At 43.9% G+C, this 20,445-nt stretch overlaps 1 protein-coding gene across 1 annotated transcript in view; it reads right to left on the reverse strand.

The window, feature by feature from the left end:
* Positions 1-20,179, reverse strand: part of LOC126428005 (putative uncharacterized protein DDB_G0271606) — a 61,608-nt gene extending 41,429 nt beyond the window's left edge. The window contains exons 1-2 of the mRNA XM_050089888.1: positions 19,938-20,179; positions 7,430-7,622 (exon numbers count right to left, since the gene is read on the reverse strand). Coding sequence (XP_049945845.1) covers positions 7,430-7,622; positions 19,938-20,179 — 435 coding nt within the window. The remainder of the gene's footprint in view (positions 1-7,429; positions 7,623-19,937) is intronic.
* Between the last annotated feature and the right edge of the window lie 266 nt (positions 20,180-20,445).

The raw sequence follows: 20,445 nt of genomic DNA on the forward strand, positions 1-20,445 counted from the left end.
TAAAAAATAAAAACGAGGATAATGGAATGTGATTAAATGAGGTGATGCTGAGGGAATTAGATAAGGAAATGTTTGCCTAGAATTTACCTAGGTTTCAGTCGGGATAACCCAACCTTCTTCCGAATAACAGTGACTACCGCCTTTCCATAGTGGACATCGTCAAGCTAAAACTACAAATCCATAAATTATCGTCAGACTATAAAACTTATCTGGAACTGCCTTGGCCCCACTTCGCGACCCCGATGCCGCTGCCACGAGTGCTATACTGACGATAATTTATGGATTTGTAGTTTTAGCTTGACGATGTCCACTATGGAAAGATGGTAGTTACTGTTATTCTGAAGAATGTTCGGTTATCCCGAATGAAACCTAGGTAAATTCTAAGCAAACAGTGCAACTGAGACTGTTAAGTATTAAAATTAAAATTGATACATAGTTTAGACAAGAAGAGAATAGAAGCTTTCGAAACGTGGTGCTACAGAAGAATGCTCAAGATGAGATAGGTATCGAATAGAATTGGGGAGAAGAGAAATTTTTGGCAAAACTTGACTACATGGAGGAGTCGGTTGGTAGGACATGTTCTGGGGGGCATCAAGGGGTCGCCAGTTTAGTACTGGAAAGAGGCGTGGAGGGCAAAAATCGTAGAGGGAGACCAAGGGGTGAATACACTAAGCAGATTCAGAAGTATGTAGGCTGCAGTAGGTACTGGGAGATGAAGAAGCTTGCACAGGATAGAGTAGCATGGAGAGCTGCATCAAACCAGTCTCTGGACTGAAGGCCTCAACAACAACAAGGTGTATAAAACATTTTTTGGGCCTGATCCATTTTTTTCCTGCACATGCTCTATAAGATGAATGGGAACTGGTGGAACGCACCTACGGAGGTTTCGTTTTTCAGTCATCTACGTGAAATCTGACGAAGTGTGACAATGGAAAAGAATCGCCAGTGGAATGGGAGGAAGTAAGAAACGTGGAGTAGTAAAGACGTCCTCGTTGCCAGAATACCATTATACTTTTGAGAATTTTTACAAAACAGACAGAAGCTGATGGCTCTGGAGATGCAGAAGGGGGAGACGAAACAAATCAGAACGATGTTGATGATTTCTTGACTGTCATTCATCGCTGGTCTGTCGAATGTATAATTTGCTGATGCACTTGCCGCAGACATCAACTATGACACAACATATTAAGAAGTCAAGCAGAGAGGATGTACAATCACCTGAATGCAGCCGCGTAATACATTACAAATGTCTGCGTAAGTTACTTAAGTTGTTTGTGATGTGTTGGCAGAAGAGCCAACACCGTGTTGCTAGAGGAGGCCGAAATGCACGCGTTTAAGCTCACGCAGTCTGGCGTGTGGTCTGGAACAGGTCAGAGAAATAAGACTAGCAAAACAGGAGGTAACTGGTAGAATACTTAACTTTAATCCATAATCGGTGTACATCTCTCGTTACGGTACATGCTTCACAATATTAATTATCAAATGCTATGGCGCCTTGCTAGGTCGTAGCAAATGACATAGCTGAAGGCTATGCTAACTGTCGTCTCGGCAAATGAGAGCGTAATTTGTCAGTGTAGCTTCGCTAGCAAAGTCTGCTGTACAACTGGGGCGAGTGCTAGCAAGTCTCTCTCTAGACCTGCCGTGTGGTGGCGCTCGGTCTGCAATCACTGACAGTGGCGACACGCGGGTCCGACGTATACTAACGGACCGCGGCCGATTTAAAGGCTACCACCTAGCAAGTGTGGTGTCTGGCGGTCACACCACAGTCTGACTTCTACTACGTTGCTGGTGTAATAACGCCAATCAAGAGAGACCAAAAAAGCTGCAGTAGCAAATTTCTGTACAGTGGTAGGAAGGAGTGCCACGAACAATAGACTAGAAATCCTGACTCGTGAGCGACGAGTGAGGGGTTGGAGGTGCGTTTGAAGCAAAATTGCTAGCCGGAGTGGCCGAGCGGTTGTACGCGCTACAGTCTGGAACCTCGCGACCGCCACGGTCGCAGGTTCGAATCCTGCCTCGGGCATGGATGTGTGTGATGTCGTTAGGTTAGGTAGGTTTAAGTAGTTCTATGGGACTGATGACCTCAGAAGTTAAGTCCCATAGTGCTCAGAGCCATTTGAACCATTTTGAAACATTTGTAATGTATTACGCGGCTGCATTCAGGTGCCTATATGGAATATATAAGGTGCAATGCCGACTAGCAACAACGAACGAAACACACTTTAGTTTTATCAAAATCTTAAGAGAAAAGATCACTCAGTACTTGAAAATTCGCTTGTGTCAGTCGACTATTATACCAGCAACATTACGCGGATTTGAAGCATTAATATTTAGAAACCGTTAATAATTGAAAGAAAAATACCACGAAAAACTTTTTGGCTACTATTGGATGAAGATAACATGGAATGTAGGATAAGAAAAAATGAAGAATTAAGAGCGCTGTACAAACACCGTAACATCGTAGATGTGCTAAAGAAGAGAAGGGTGAATTGGGCAGGCCATATAGCAAGAATGACAGAAAAGAGACTATCTAAAATAGCATTCGGAAGGACGATAGATGGTAGGAGAGGAAGAGGAAGACCCATAAGTGAGTGGAGAGGATAACATCCGGGAGGACGCATCTGGAATGAATACGAGCACTGGATGGACAAACAGGGCGCCCAACACAACGCAGTGGAAGGGGTTTGTAGAGCAAGCGTATGTTCCATTAGCCCCTTGCCAGTTGTTAATAATAATAATAAGGTGCAATTTATCTTCCATCCAATTTAAACGACTCTGAAGTACACAGCATAATTGTTTAATTTATTTGTTTATTGGATAACTCGTGTCAATAGTGTATTTGTTTGTTTTCAATATACGTGATACCCTCTGACCTGCTTTTCCTTCATGTACTCAACTTTATGAATTTCGGCGTTGCTCTTTTATCTTCAGGTATTAAAAACTTCTAGTCTTTAAAAACGGCAGCAGGTAATGTAATAAGGGCTGCACAAGTGATCGGGGAAAGTACCGTCCAGTACCGTAGGCATGGATGTGTTATAGAAGCTCAGAGCATTTTCTGAGCTCAAACGGAATAAAGTACAGGCTGGCTATAATGAATCTTTCGTTACTTCGCCCAGTGTAGACTAAAAACTATTTACGTATGGGTACCCAACTGTATAGGAATGATGTTCGGACTGTGGTCTGCAGGATTTGCGTTGTTAGTACCGTCAGCGTAACGACTTGGCGTTAGGCGCCGCTTCCGGTACGGCGACGTAGACCTGAAGCACAGGCATCGCCGTGCATTACAGTTGCAGACGGTCAACATGGTTCTGCACAAGGTGAGCAGGGCTTTCCGCAAACTTCTTTTATCAAAACAACACCAACAGTGCTGCGGATCTTCGCTAGAATCGACGCATTAAAGGATTACGGCGAGGTCCTTTTTCTCCACCATGGTTGAAGGACACGATTCAGAAGTTGTAATTAACTGGCGATTTGGGAATTGCTCCTAGGAGACGCCGACTGCCAATTGCGGCACAAACTGTGGAAGACGTTACTGCTCCCATGGCTGAGAATAATGGACGCAAAGTGCTATCTTCAAACAGTGCACGAGCTGTATTACTACATCTGAACATTCCGTGGTCCACTGACCTAGAAGTGCTGCGAACAAATGTGAAATGGTATCTTTACGTACTTTACAATACGCACAATTTTTTTCCACGTGACGCAGACGTTCAGATAGACTTTCCTCTTAGGTTTCTTGCAAATGCTGATTTTTGACAACATGTAGCCTTGGAATATTTTACGAGGGTTGGCCAGAAAGTAATGCATCGCATTTTTTTTTCTGAGCCGGAAGCAATGCTACGAATGCGAAACGTCACGTATGTATCACAGTCTCATGAGCGAGCGCACCAAGTTTTCGCCACTTCCGACAGATATCGTTGACAGTTTCAAAATGGCATCTTTAGGTGATGTACGTTACAACCATGGAGGTAAGAATAAGGGGAGATGGCGCTACGTATTCCAGCCGTACTACGTTTTGAAGCCATGGAGGCGTGGCTCGCTGCCATGACACTCTGACCAAAACATTGCCAGTGTGCTATAGCGCTGCGTGTATTACAGTCGCTAATTGCACCATATATGCATCTAACGCCATCAGATTGGTTGTTTCAAAGTTTTTGTTTAAAATAAAATCTCGTAAAGGCGAAATTCCGCGTTTCTTCTGATTAAAAATAGTTTTTAATGTAATATTACGAATAGCTAGCCTTCAATGTAAACGATACAGTTTTGTTAATTCAGTAATAAACGTGTATCACAAACTAAATAATAGAAACTGAAAACTAAGTTAGCTATACCCTCCCTCCAAAGCCCCATAAATACATCTTGTTTGTAATACATACTGGGACATTTCAGTTACGATACACTACTGGGAAACACTGTTCATTACCACCAATATTTACTGAAATACGGTACATAGAATGGCAAATCTACACAGTGTCCTGTTTAGGCCTGTACTTTACGCCAGTTAATGTAGTGTTAGCTTTTAATTTGGTACACGATGAAGACAAAGTGAGTTACTCAACACTTCGGTTATCGACGATACGTACGTATTATACTGAAACGTGAACTCGAAAACTAAGAATTTAATTCTTTGAATTAAAATACCTTTTGCAAATGTTTTGGGTGTGTAGGGAAAACTGATGGTACAGCATTTTCTCGGAGCCTTACTGTTGAATGGGAAGTTCGGTCTATGTCCTCTTCTCGGAAATGCTGAGAACATATAGTGCTCCATTTAGACGCACGCCAATTCTTCCTCCTCACGGCATTCTCCCACAGAGCTTTCCGACTTTCATTTTTAGGAAATGTAAAATCATACAGGAGAGAAACACGCTACAGTACAAGTACCGATGTAGCACACGTTCATTCACAATGAAGTTGTAAAATCACACTTAACGAGACAGCTTACACATGAAATGTTATTGCCTTCTATTTCGCATCACAATCAGAACGATTCGTACATCCGAACACCACACAAGTCACCATAATAGCGCAAAATCCTTCCAAAAGCGAGCGACAAGCCTATGCATACAAGCTTACAGCAGCAATGTTTTGGTCGGATTGAGATGGCTACCCTCAGCTTCACATAGCTTCACAGCTGTGACGTCAGGGCGTGTCGCTCTATTCTTACCTCCATGGTTACAACCAACGTGCCGTCATTGAATTTCTCACTATAGACAAAGAAACTGTGTGGAATATTCACAAACGCTTGTGCTAAATCTACGGAGCATCTGCTGTCGACAGAAGTACAGTTAGTCGCTGGCCACGGAGGGTGACGTCATCAGAAGGCGGTTCGGCGGAGCTCCACGATTTGCAGCGGTCGGGGAGACCATCCACGGTTGTCACACCTGACGTGTTGCAGCGAGCTGGTGTTGTCATTCGCGAGGACAGACACATTCGTGGAAGACATTTTGAGGACGATGAGGAGGTGATTCAGACAGCGAAGCACTGACTCCGCCAACAGGACAACGATTGGTACCGACACAGCATACACGCCCTTGTTTCGCGCTGGAGAACCGCCATAGAACAGGATGGAGATTACGTGGAAAAATAGGGTGTGTAGATGAAACAACACTCGTGAGTATAATTCTCATCATGTTCAATAAACAATTGTTGACGGGGAAAAATGACTGCATTATTTTCTGGGTAACTCTCGTATGGTGTTTACATAAACAATACGACTATGGTTTATTTTGTTACTTAAAGCCGAAAGACTAAAAGACAAAGATGAAAACCGAAATAAATCTTTAACTCACATGGCAAGATGGTGATACTAAGATAAAACGTAGTGCCGCCCTTTCGTTAAAAAGCTGCACGAGCTGCGCCAGGAAAAATGATTTGGGGAGAGGCTGGCTCTGAGCACTATGGGACTCAACATCTTAAGTCATAAGTCCCCTAGAACTTAGAACTACTTAAACCTAACTAACCTAAGGACATCACACACACCCATGCCCAAGGCAGGATTCGAACCTGCGACCGTAGCAGTCCCGCGGTTCCGGACTGCAGCGCCAGAACCGCTAGACCACCGCGGCCGTTGGGGAGAGGAAAAGGTGTTCTACAGAGTAGCATCGCTTGAAGATGTGGTGAGATAGGGTATGTAGTGTGTGAAGGTATACGCACGGTGGGACGTGTTTCTCAAGATGTGGCATCATACCGCGATTTGGGATTACAGGGGAAACAACGGGGTTGTGGGAATGTAGTTTGTGGATAGTGTAGGATATACAGAGGCGTTCAGTGTGAGCGAGGAGCTGTGGGAATTTGATGAGATGATGGTGGGTTAGGACAAACGGATGCAAAACGGAGGCGGAGTGTAAGGAATCGGAGAGACTAATGGAACTCTTGAGAATGTCATGCGTAAATGAGTCGTAAGGTGCGCGAATAATAGCAGAACAAGATAAATATGACAACAGTGACATTCATACGTTCGCATAGTCCCGCTCGACCAGCATAACGAAACTGCAGTATGAGATGATTTATTGGCAGACATAAGTATATGTGGCCCATAGTGAAGCAATACAATTTGTAGGGCACTGCTGCATTAACACGCTGCAGAGAAATCAAAAATGAGTAAAAGGCTGAATTTTATTTAACACAGAATGAACTGAAATAGCTATATTAAGCATTAAAAAATTTGTTACCTCAATAAAATTCATCACAAAGATATTTTAGAGACAAAAACAACGTTTAAGTACTAAAACGAAGTGAGTCACATGCTTTACTAAATTATTTTTACAGTCTTAATATTTGGGAAAAAAGTAGTTACTTTAATTCTTACGCGTCACTCTTAATACCTTTTTCTTGCAACCCAAGGTCAATCAGATACTTGTAACAGAATCAATATGAAAATAAATGGCATTTTGTGAGGGACATAATTTAAATTTTGCCATCTGTTCATTTGCATTTGTACTCGGCTAAGAATGATGTTGTTAAAAGGTCTTTTGTCTCACAAATGATGACTTCATTACTTTTTTTTTTTTGAGTGGAACTCTTTCCGACGGTAAGTGGCTGATTGTGAGCTCTCTGACGAACTGGATGTGTGTCTGCTGAATAACGTTGGTTGTCAATATCTTAACAGTACTGGTTTGTAAACAAGTATTAGTGTTGTTAGTTTTCTGTAGAAAGTATTCACGTAGTGTTGAGCTTGTTTCTTCAGATTAATTAACTGACATGTAAAAAGCATAGTAATTTTCGAACAGTGAATCTGGGAACATACAACCCTAGACTATGCAGCCGAGCAAAAGTCAGATATTTTCAGCCGCATTGGAAACGTAGTTGTGGTTAGTGCGAGAAATCATCATGTGTCTAAAAACGTGACTGACGTGGTTAAGACTTTGAAAGGTGACTTATTCAAAGAAATACTTAGCACAGCTCAGTACGCTGGGTGCGTTTCAAGTACCTGGAATATGGCGACCTCTGGCTTTCCGCCGGAGGTGCCGTTGGTGATGTTGCTGGCCGCTGGCGCGCTGGGGAGGTTGGTGGAGATGCTCTTCACCAGCTCTGACGTCACGACGGGCTTCTGCTGGACCAGCGACGACGACGAGGGGATGACGTTGGAGCGGATGTCTTCGCCGGTCATGCCTGTGTTTGCTCTGTGTACAGAATACACGGACAGATGTAGCGCCAAGTCTCCATTATCCACTTCGGTACAGTCTGCTGTCTGCTAAAAATTTTCGATCTGAAGCCGCTTGGGCTAGCTACATATTTCGCTGTTTATTTCCTGAACTAAAGTGCGCGTCATTTACGACGGCGGCCGAGTTTAGGTTCGTTCTGCGCATCTGACGTCACAGAACACAGTCAGCCAATGAACAGAGAACGACGTTGCCAGAGCTCGACTGCAGCACAGATCACGGATGAGTGTCTTCAGTTTTAGAAGCGTTCAGTCATAAATAAAGTAACTGAACGAAAGTCCAGCAGAATTTCTTTTATAGAAAGTTTGGAAAAAGCATTCTCTATACCAATTGCTTCATATTCTATTAATTAATTAAACCAAACAAGCCATAAGCCTCCTAATTCAGGCGATAGCTTTTCCACAATAAAGAACAGCCGTAATTGTTTATTTCCTATTGTACTTCGACGAAACGTGAGTGATTCATAGTCATACCAACAGCGTTTGTCAGTATTTTGCGTCCCTGTTTAAAGTCCTCCAGGAACTGTATTTAATGATGAACTGCGTTAGTGTAATGGTTAAAGTGTTTGGATGCTAATCGAAAGGTTGTGGGTTCAAATCTTATTCTGTGCTTCATATTTTCTTTATTTAAAAACAATATCGAAGTGTATTACTTCATGAATTTTATTTGTTTGAATCTAATTTTTTGAAATTTCTAGTGGTAACTGAAATCAACCATACGGAAAGTATACGCTATGGACTTTTACCTCTGTAAACTCTACCAAAATTTCGTGCAATGGTTTACTACATTTAATGCTGCACAATAACTGCGTTGAACATCGAAACAAAATTAAGTCATTTTTTGGGGGAAGGTATCAGTCAAGAAGAAGTGTAAAAATCAAATTTTGGGGCCAAATAGTTTTTGTGAAATCGAATGATAAGTGTGTCAGAGCAGTCGGAACACCGTGTGTCTGCACAGGCGAGCAGTGCAGTGATGACAAAATCGCGCACAGCGCGGAAAGCGGGGAGCACGTCTCTGTAGCAGCGAAAGGGTTAATGCGGCCGTGGTGGCTTTACTTCATAAACTGCGCGCTCCCCCCTAAACGTAAGTTTGCGAACTATACTATACTATGGCGCTGCTTCTCCTGGCGCGTGCAACTGGCAACGCAGCAATCTCCCGCGTCTGGCCGGGCATGCGCGAACCGCCAAGATAAAAGAATTGAACTATAGTTTCTCACTTGTTCGCTAGGCGCTGGCTAAGCCACTTTCAATACATTATCACTGTACAAAAGTCTCGAGGTCATGACCCAGAAACGAAGATGGGGGATGAACCAAAAATGAACAACGGTATAAGGATTCTTAGAACGCCCGTTGGTATCCATAAATTCTGTCTGTGCTAGGGGGATGTAGCTCAGCACGACACAAATAGTGAAAACTGCAGACGACTCGAACGTGTGCTGAAGACGTGGGTGCAACATTCGGTTGTTTGATGATGTCAGCTGTTCCTGCACACAGGTTGGGTGCGACAGGGCAGGCAGTGTGATAGTCTTTCCACTCTGTTTCATTGCCTTCGTCTGCATCTATACGCTGCAAGCAAAGTTACGTTATGTGGCGGAGGGTACTTTGTGTAGATTAGATAGATTAGACTAGTTTTTCGTTCCATAGATCCGTGCTGAGGAGATCCTCGTGGATGTGGAACATGTCCTTTTTTTAAGCTGAATAACAATACTAATAGTATGAATATATACAATCCATCATTTGTTTCTATTAAAAAAATTCGTCAATGGAGGAGAAGTAGTTGGCCACTGGTAAGTCTCTCATACTCCTTTTAAACTGATCTTTATTTGTTTTTTATGTTTGCTGGCAAATAATTGAAGATGAGTGTTCCTGAGTAGTGGACCCCTTTTTGAACTGAAGTAAGTGCTTTTAAGCCTTTGTGCAGATCATTTTTGTTCCTGGAACTGTATGTATGAACTGAGCTGTTTGTTGGAAAAAGAGATACATTATTTAGGACAAATTTCATTAAGGATTAATATACTGTGAGGCAGTAGTTAGTATACCCGGTTCTTTCAAGAGGTTTCTACAGGACGTCCGTCAATTTACTCCACAAATAATACGTATTACACGCTTTTGGACTCTGAAAACTAAATACTTTGTGTCCACTTTCCTCTTCCAGTGGCGAATGGTTCACGGGAAGAACGATTGCTGGTAAACCTCCGTGTGGACGCGACTCGCTCTAACTTTACCTTCATGGTCTTTTCTCGAGATATAAGTACGCAGCAGGGAGCAATATATTGACCTTAGACGGCAGACCGTGCCGCGTTTGCAGACTGCCTCTCTTGCAGTGTCTGCCGCTGCAGTCGCCTGATCATCTCCGTGACGATTTCGCGCTTACCAAATGAACCTGTTACAAAACGCGCAGCTCTTCATTGGATCTTCTCTGTGTCCTCTATAAGTTCTGTCTGGTTCATATTCCAGACAAGTCAGCAACCTTCAAGTATTGATTGTTAAAAAATATATCAGCTCAACCACTTGTTTATAGTGTAAAACACTAAGATTGACGCGTTTCGCAAGTCAAGCTTCCATCATCAGAATAATAAAAATTAAACGAACCTGTTAAAACTCGCTAAAATGGAACATGCACCAGGCACTGATAATAAAATTAAAACATCGTGGCTACTTCCCTAGTTGCAGCCGTGTCTTCCAAGGTGCATCTCCACACAGTCGTCAAAATATAAAAAACTCTTAAAGTATTAGGAAACAAAATGGTAGGCATGTTTTTAAAATATTTAGGAAACCAACCACAACTGATGTGTTGATACAAACGCTTTCAATAAATTAATATGACAGAAACAGAACGAGAATGCAAGGAAGAATACCGCAAATAATATTACGAGAGTCACAATACCATACTTCGGTGATATTTCGCAAAAAGTGGCTAACATTTTCAAACCTTTTAAAGTTGATACCGTTTTTCAGGCCAATAATACGCTGCGGTTTAAACTAAGAAATAATTTACAGCAGGAAAGCGATAAATATGAGATAGCTGGGGGCTATAAAATTCAGTGTAACACGTGCAAGGCAAGCTGTTGTTGTGGTCTTCAGTCCTGAGACTGGTTTGATGCAGCTCTCCATGCTACTCCATCCTGTGCAAGCTTCTTCATCTCCCAGTACCTCCTGCAACCTACATCCTTCTGAATCTGCTTAGTGTATTCATCTCTTGGTCTCCCTCTACGATTTTTACCCTCCACGCTGTCCTCCAATGCTAAATCCGTCATCCCTTGATGCCTCAGAAGATGTCCTACCAACCGATCCCTTCTTCTCGTCAAGTTGGGCCACAAACTCCTCTTCTCCCCAATTCTCTTCAATACTTCCTCATTAATTATATGATCACCCATCTAATCTTCAGCAATCTTCTGTAGCACCACATTTCGAAAGCTTCTACTCTCTTCCTGTCCCAACTATTTATTGTCCATGTTTCACTTCCCTACATGGCTACACTCCATACAAATACTTTCAGAAACGACTTCCTGACACTTAAATCTATACCCGATGTTAACACATTTCTCTTCTTCAGAAACGCTTTCCTTGCCATTGCCAGTCTACATTTTATATCCTCTCTACTTCGACCATCATCAGTTATTATGCTCCCCAAATACCAAAACTCCTTTACTACTTTGTCTCATTTCCTAATCTAATTCCCTCAGCATCACCCGACTACATTCCGTTATCCTCGTTTTGCTTTTGTTGATGTTCATCGTATATCCTCCTTTCAAGACATTGTCCATTCCGTTCAACTGCTCTTCCGAGTCCTTTGCTGTCTCTGACAGTATTACAATGTCATCGGCGAACCTCAAAGTTTTTATTTCTTCTCCATGGATTTTAATACGTACACCGAATTTTTCTTTTGTTTCCTTTACTGCTTGCTCAATATACAGATTGAATAACATCGGGGAGAGGCTACAATCCTGTCTCACTCCCTTCCCAACCACTGCTTCCCTTTCATGTCCCTCTACTCTTATAACTGCCATCTGGTTTCTGTACTAATTGTAAATAGCCTTTCGCTCCCTGTATTTTACCCCTGCCACCTTTAGAATTTGAAAGAGAGTATTCCAGTCAACATTGTCAAAAGCTTTCTCTAAGTCTACAAATGCTAGAAACGTAGGTTTGCCTTTCCTTAATCTTTCTTCTGAGATAAGTCGCAAGGTCAGTATTGCCTCACGTGTTCCAATATTTCTACGGAATCCAAACTGATCTACCCCGAGGTCGGCTTCTACCAGTCTTTCCATTCGTCTATAAAGAATTCGCGTTAGTATTTTGAAGCTGTGATTTATTAAACTGATAGTTCGGTAATTTTCACATCTGTCAACACCTGCTTTCTTTGGGATTCGAATTATTATATTCTTCTTGGAGTCTGAGGGTACTTCGCCTGTCTCATACATCTTGCTCACCAGATGGTAGAGTTTTGTCAGGACTGGCTCTCCCAAGGCCGTTAGTAGTTCTAATGGAATGTTATCTACTCCCGGGGCCTTGTTTCGGCTCAGGTGTTTCAGTGCTCTGTCAAACTCTTCACGCAGTATCGTATCTCCCATTTCATCTTCATTTACATTCTCTTCCATTTCTATAATATCGTCCTCAAGTACATCGCCTTTGTATAGACCTCTATATACTCCTTCCACCTTTCTGCTTTCCCTTCTTTGGTTAGGACTGGGTTTCCATCTGAGCTCTTGATATTCATACAAGTGGTTCTGTTTTCTCCAAAGGTCTCTTTAATTTTCCTGTAGGCAGTATCTATTTTACCTCTAGTGAGATAAGCCTCTACATCCTTACATTTGTCCTCTAGCCATCCTTCCTTAGCCATTTTGCGAGGCAAGCTATGTAGGCCAAACTGGTAGGTCCTTTAAAGTACGTTCCAAAGAACACAGCGATGCTTTCCGGCTTAATAATTTCGAAAAGTCAGCTGTTGCCACGCATATTTGGGAAACGGGACATCCCATGGCTGGAATAGATCAGGATCTCGTTATTTTACATAGACAGGACAAAGGCAAAAAGCTAGATCTTCTAGAACATCTGGAAATTACGATACATAGCGTGGATAATCAGAACACACTGAATGAACAGCTAACTGGTGATACAAATAACTTTTTCAAACATTTCACTGGTTTCTTTTAGTAACTACGTTTTTAGCAATAGGCAGGATCCCATCATTTCATGAGGTCCTTGGACATGTATACGTTATCTGTTTGTATAGACATCTCTGTGACTTCCTTGTTTACTTGCGCGTGAGCTCACTCGCGTTTCAGTGTCGTGTTTGGCTACGCGGTGTGTGGTATCAACGACGATAGAAGAGAGAGCCATGTGGTTAGATATTGAACACCATAGGCGACACCATTTTAGAGTTTTTTATATTTTGACGACTGTGTGGAGATGCACCTTGGATGACACGGCTGCAACAAGGGAAGTAGCGAAGATGTTTTAATTTGATTATCAGTTTTATTGTGCCTGGTGCATGTTCCATTTTAGCGAGTTTTAACAGGTTCTTTTACTTTTTTATTTTTCTGATGATTGAGGCTTGACTTCCGAAACGCGTCAATCTTAGTGTTTTACACTACAAACAAGTGGTTGAGCCGATATATTTTTTTACATTGACATTCACAACCACGACCTCTCATCCAGTATGGATAAAATCAAAATTCAAGTATTAGTTGAACGAAGGTTTTGTTAGCCACCTATATCGTGTGCGCATTGCACTACCTAGGCAGTCTTCCGCCGATCTTTCTCGCGTCTCCCTTAGTTGCGATTAGTTTTGTGTGGTCGTTACATTCTAAATCGCCCTGTAGTCCTGTATACAGGGTAGTTATAATTCAACTTTCGATATTTTAAAGTGCTCCTTTGAAAAACGAGTGGTAAGTAAGACGAAGAAACTTTGCGGAAGCAATTGTAAAAACACGCGAAAGAGAAATAACGAATAGGCCATTGAGGAGAAACACATTTTAATTTCGATAAGAGACGGTAACATTTGTTAACTGCGTACCATGTTTATGTTCAAGGTAACGAACGTTGTTCGGTGTGCATCCATGATGGACTGGAACCGACCAGAGACACCGTTTCACAACTGTTCTCACAACTTTCGAACGGTGGGCCATCGGACGTTCAGCTGTCTTAGTTCGTCCACTGCTTGAATATCGCGCATTGAGACCAGCATCTTCTACCATAGCAACAACAGCCTCTTCAAGAATTTGTCGCGCAATTGGCAGTCGGCCTCATTGCAAGATTGTACGGAACCCAAAATATGGACAATATTTTTCCGATTACTTAGGAAGAGCCCTACGTGACCCTCCAGGCAGCTGTATCCCCAACAGATAGAAGAAGATAACCATTGATTGAGCTGACTAGAACATGTCCGATTCTCGGTGGAATAACATACGGCATTCGTGAAGACGTACCTGGATGATGCAGCGTGAGTAGCGACAGCCCTTCTGCATCGTGTACGAAGCATATTTTTCGTTTCTCCATATATATTACCTCGCTATAGGAAAGTGCAGAGACATTTGTTTTGCTTACTCAGTGCACGACGCCGTGTGGTATAAGGTAAATACAAATTACAAGGTGTACTACTTTCCTTCCGCCGTTTCTTCCCCAACATTTGAGGCTTTAATGAAACAAACTGGTTACACATGTATCATTGAAAGTATTTTCCATCGCTGGCCACTACTTTCTCGCATCTTTCGGGCAGTGTACGAATCCGGCGTCGAAAAAATTGTTCATCTTTTGAAGCGATCCACGTATCGATCCAATTTGTGACTTCTTCATGAGATCGGAAGTGTTGGTCAGCCAGTCCATGCGCCATTGATCTAAACAGGTGACAGTCAGAGGGAGAAATGTCTGGAGAATACGGCGGGTGGGGTAGGACCTCCCACTTTAACGTTTCCAAGTACGTTTTGACCTCTTTTGCAACGTGGGGTCGAGCGTTGTCGTGCTGCAAAATCACTTTATCGTGCATCTTGCTGTATTGCGGTCGTTTGTCTTTTAATGCTCTGCTCAAACGCATTAATTGCGTTCGTGAACTAGCACCTGTGGTGTGACCGCCAGACACCACACTTCCTAGGTGGTAGCTTAAATCGGCCGCAGTCCATTTAGTACATGTCGGACCCGCGTGTCGCCACTGTGTGATCGCAGACCGAGCGCCACCACAAGGCAGGTCTCGAGATACGGGATAGCTCTCGCCCCAGTTGTACGACGACTGTGCTACCGACTACACTGACGAAGCCTTCCTCTCATTTGCCGAGAGACTGTTAGAATAGCCTTCAGCTAAGTCCATGGCTACGACCAAGCAAGGCGCCATTAACCGTATCTGAAGATTGCCTTATTTGTATTATCAACAGCGATGTACCACAAGGATAGAATAAAGTTAAGTATCCGAGGAGCTGCATACTTTTCTTATTAGAATTCACTACTTATCCTGTTCCAGAATTCACGCCCATCTGCGTTAGATAGCGTGCATTTAGGCCGCCTCTATCTACAAGGTGTTGGCACATTTACCAACACATCAGCACCTATGATTGTTTCGCTTGGTTTTAACACCTCATAGTACACGACGCCGAGCTGGTCCCACCAAATGCAGAGCATGATCTTGGAGCCGTGAATATTCTACATCTACATACATACTCCGCAATCCACCATACGGTACGTGGCGGAGGGTACCTCGTACCACAACTAACATCTTCTCTCCCTGTTCCACTCCCAAACAGAAGGAGGGAAAAATGATTGCCTATATGCCTTTGTACGAGCCCTAATCTCTCTTATCTTATCTTTGTGGTCTTTCCGCGAAATGTAAGTTGGCGGCAGTAAAATTGTACTGCAGTCAGCCCCATATGCTGGTTCTCTAAATTTCCTCTAGAGACTCCCACCCGAGTTCCTGAAGCATTTCCGTAACACTCGCGTGATGATCAAACCTACCAGTAACAAATCTAGCAGCCCGCCTCTGAATTGCTTCTATGTCCTCCCTCAATCCGACTTGATAGGAATCCCAAACGCTCCAGCAGTACTCAAGAATAGGTCGTACCAGTGTTTTATAAGCGGTCTCCTTTCATTGGTAGAAATTAACCGAAGACGACTATCCGCCTTCCCCACAACTGCCATTACATGCTTCTCCCACTTCATATCGCTCTGCAATGTTACGCCCAAATACACTCCTGGAAATGGAAAAAAGAACACATTGACACCGGTGTGTCAGACCCACCATACTTGCTCCGGACACTGCGAGAGGGCTGTACAAGCAATGATCACACGCACGGCACAGCGGACACACCAGGAACCGCGGTGTTGGACGTCGAATGGCGCTAGCTGCGCAGCATTTGTGCACCGCCGCCGTCAGTGTCAGCCAGTTTGCCGTGGCATACGGAGCTCCATCGCAGTCTTTAACTCTGGTAGCATGCCGCGACAGCGTGGACGTGAACCGTATGTGCAGTTGACGGACTTTGAGCGAGGGCGTATAGTGGGCATGCGGGAGGCCGGGTGGACGTACCGCCGAATTGCTCAACACGTGGGGCGTGAGGTCTCCACAGTACATCGATGTTGTCGCCAGTGGTCGGCGGAAGGTGCACGTGCCCGTCGACCTGGGACCGGACCGCAGCGACGCACGAATGCACGCCAAGACCGTAGGATCCTACGCAGTGCCGTAGGGGACCGCACCGCCACTTCCCAGCAAATTAGGGACACTGTTGCTCCTGGGGTATCGGCGAGCACCATTCGCAACCGTCTCCATGAAGCTGGGCTACGGTCCCGCACACCGTTAGGCCGTCTTCCGCTCACGCCCCAACATCGTGCAGCCCGCCTCCAGTGGTGTCGCGACAGGCGTGAATGGAGGGACGAATGGAGACGTATCGTCTTCAGCGATGAGAGTCGCTTCTGCCTTGGTGCCAATGATGGTCGTATGCGTGTTTGGCGCCGTGCAGGTGAGCGCCACAATCAGGACTGCATACGACCGAGGCACACAGGGCCAACACCCGGCATCATGGTGTGGGGAGCGATCTCCTACACTGGCCGTACACCACTGGTGATCGTCGAGGGGACACTGAATAGTGCACGGTACATCCAAACCGTCATCGAACCCATCGTTCTACCATTCCTAGACCGGCAAGGGAACTTGCTGTTCCAACAGGACAATGCACGTCCGCATGTATCCCGTGCCACCCAACGTGCTCTAGAAGGTGTAAGTCAACTACCCTGGCCAGCAAGATCTCCGGATCTGTTTCCCATTGACCATGTTTGGGACTGGATGAAGCGTCGTCTCACGCGGTCTGCACGTCCAGCACGAACGCTGGTCCAACTGAGGCGCCAGGTGGAAATGGCATGGCAAGCCGTTCCACAGGACTACATCCAGCATCTCTACGATCGTCTCCATGGGAGAATAGCAGCCTGCATTGCTGCGAAAGGTGGATATACACTGTACTAGTGCCGACATTGTGCATGCTCTGTTGCCTGTGTCTATGTGCCTGTGGTTCTGTCAGTGTGATCATGTGATGTATCTGACCCCAGGAATGTGTCAATAAAGTTTCCCCTTCCTGGGACAATGAATTCACGGTGTTCTTATTTCAATTTCCAGGAGTGTATTTAATCGACGTGACTGTGTCAAGCGCTACACTACTAATGGACTATTCAAACAAACGGTTTGGCCGGCGACGTGCAAGCATGGCCGAGATATCTCCATGATTTTTTTTCGTTTAGGGTTATCGCAATGAACACATTTTTCGTCCCCGGTCACAATGCGATGAAGAAATCAGTTCCGTTTTTGCCTCTGAAGCAACTGTTCACAAACGCCGTTCAATTCCTCTTGGTTTCAGCTCACACGGGACCTACGTTCCTTCTTTCTGAATCATGCCCATAGCCTTGAGACGTTTTGAAATGGCTTGCCGTGTCACTCCCACTAATTGTGCCAATTCTTCTTGAGTCTTCACTCAGAAATGACTCCAATTCTGCATCTTCGAAAACATTCTCTCTTCCACCACGTCTATGACGTTAAAAACACCGTTCTTGAAGCCTTTCTAACAACCCTACCACAACAAAGGTCAAAAATTAATTATGATTGTAGTGTTGCTCACGCGGCTAAATATTGCATTTTCCGGCAACAACAAAGTTATATTACGTGGCAGGTGTCATTAGAGCACAGTTAATAAAGTCATTACATGTAATAATGAATAAACTAGGCACTCATCTTTTCGTGTTTCCCACGCTGGTCTCGTTGTGAACTCATGGCTCAATCGTCGAAAATCTAGGTGGTGATGATTCCAACCTTGGATGCAAAGAGGCCTAGGTATTATTCTGCGATATTCAAAAGTTTTATAGATGCGTTTCATAAACCATTATTGAAGATTAAACTTTTGCAAGTTAGCAGAACGGTGATGCAAAAAAATAATGAGCTCTCCGAATTTAAGTTACACTTCTTTCTTATTACTTTTGTTGCACCATCACTACAGAAATATGTGAACTATTTTACAGAAACACAGTGAATATTGTTGGTATCGAGAGGTTGAGGTGAGGTGCCGCAATGGTTACGTAATTCAAGAACTATTACACGTTGAAACCACTCACGACACGTTCTTTCACTGATAGCGCCCGTACGATACGTACTTGAGAGACTCAGCCGCTGTTTTTTTTTCATATAGGAACAAAACAGTAACACCTCTCGCAAACGACGAGAATTACGCTTGTAAACTGACATTTTCAGTCAGAACAATTTAATGATGCAAACACATCTACATCTACATCTACATCTACATGATTACTCTGTAATTCACATTTAAGTGCTTGGCAGAGGATTCATCGAACTACAATCATACTATCTCCCTACCATTCCACTCCCGAACAGCGCGCGGGAAAAACGAACACCTAAACCTTTCTGTTCGATCTCCGATTTCTCTTATTTTATTTCGATGATCATTCCTACGTATGTAGGTTGGGCTCAACAAAATATTTTCGCATTCGGAAGAGAAAGCTGGTGACTGAAATTTCGTAAATAGATCTCGCCGCGACGAAAAACGTCTTTGCTTTAATGACTTCCATTCCAACTCGCGTATCATATCTGCCACACTATCTCCCCTATTACGTGATAAAACAAAACGAGCTGCCCTTTGTTGCATCCTTTCGATGTCCTCCGTCAATCCCACCTGGTAAGGATCCCACACCGCGCAACAATATTCTAACAGGGGACGAACGAGTGTAGTGTAAGCTGTCTCTTTAGTGGACTTGTTGCATCTTCTATGTGTCCTGCCAATGAAACGCAACCTTTGGCTCGCCTTCCCCACAATATTATCTATGTGGTCTTTCCAACTGAAGTTGTTCGTAATTTTAACACCCAGGTACTTAGTTGAATTGACAGCCTTGAGAATTGTACTATTTATCGAGTAATCGAATTCCAACGGATTTCTTTTGGAACTCGTGTGGATCACCTCACACTTTTCGTTATTTAGCGTCAACTGCCACCTGCCACACCATACAGCAATCTTTTCTAAATCGCTTTGCAACTGATACTGGTCTTCGGATGACCTTACTAGACGGTAAAGTACAGCATCATCTGCGTACAACCTGAGAGAACTGCTCAGATTGTCACCCAGGTCATTTATATAGATCAGGAACAACAGAGGTCCCAGGACACTTCCCTGGGGATCACCTGATATCACTTCAGTTTTACTCGATGATTTGCCGTCTATTACTACGAACTGCGACCTTCCTGACAGGAAAACACGAGTCCAGTCGCACAACTGAGACGATACCGCATAGGCCCGCAACTTGATTAGAAGTCACTTGTGAGGAACGGTGTCAAAAGCTTTCCGGAAATCTAGAAATACGGAATCAACTTGAGATCTCCTTTCGATAGCGGCCATTACTTCGTGCGAATAAAGAGCTAGCTGCGTTGCACAAGAACGATGTTTTCTGAAACCATGCTGATTACGTATCAATAGATCGTTCCCCTCGAGGGAATCGACTAACGTTTGAATGAGGTTGTGTTGACGGAGGTCCAAGCTAACTGCCTGACGTCTGCGATCTGTTTCTTTCTACCGCTACTTACCGTTATCGCCACCTATCGGCAAACAGCGGAGCCAAAGTTGTAAGCCTTTTACAAATATATGTCAGAAAATTAAAAAAAAAGACAGCCAAAGGTAAGGCGAGAGCTCACGATAAACTGGGGTCCCAGGTTGGAGTCCCGGCTGGGCACAAATTTTGGTTGTCGTCATTCCATTCTACAGGTGACGGTTGTGAAAACATTTAATAAAACAGGTACAGTTAAGTGGCTTACCTCGCAGACGGTGGCTGCGACAGCAGGGTCGCCGCCGTAGGCAGAGGGCTGGCTGGCAGGTTGAAGGGCAAAGGGCGTGGCGGTTCGCTCTCTGGGCGGTGGTTGCGTGGGATGGCCGTTGGCGGCGCTGCCGTCGTGCTGCAACACAGCACCAACGCCCGGCCCATCAGCAGAGTACGAAACCCATGGATGAGCGTCTTTTTCATGCATTTATGTAACCTTATACCCTTCTTTATCCTCATGTCACTCACATGAAAAGAATCTTATGGATCCTTACAGTTTTGATAATTTACACTACTGGCCATTAAAATTGCTACACCAAGAAGATATGCAGACGATAAACGGGTATTCATTGGACAAATATATTATACTATAAGTGACATGTGATTACAGTTTCTCGCAATTTGGGTGCATAGATCCTGAGAAATCAGTACCCAGAACAACCACCTCTGGCCGTAACAACGGCCTTAATACACCTGGGCATTGAGTCAAACAGAGCTTGGATGGC

The sequence above is a fragment of the Schistocerca serialis genome, chromosome 12 (genome assembly GCF_023864345.2).
Source record: "Schistocerca serialis cubense isolate TAMUIC-IGC-003099 chromosome 12, iqSchSeri2.2, whole genome shotgun sequence".
NCBI classification, from domain to species: domain Eukaryota; kingdom Metazoa; phylum Arthropoda; class Insecta; order Orthoptera; family Acrididae; genus Schistocerca; species Schistocerca serialis.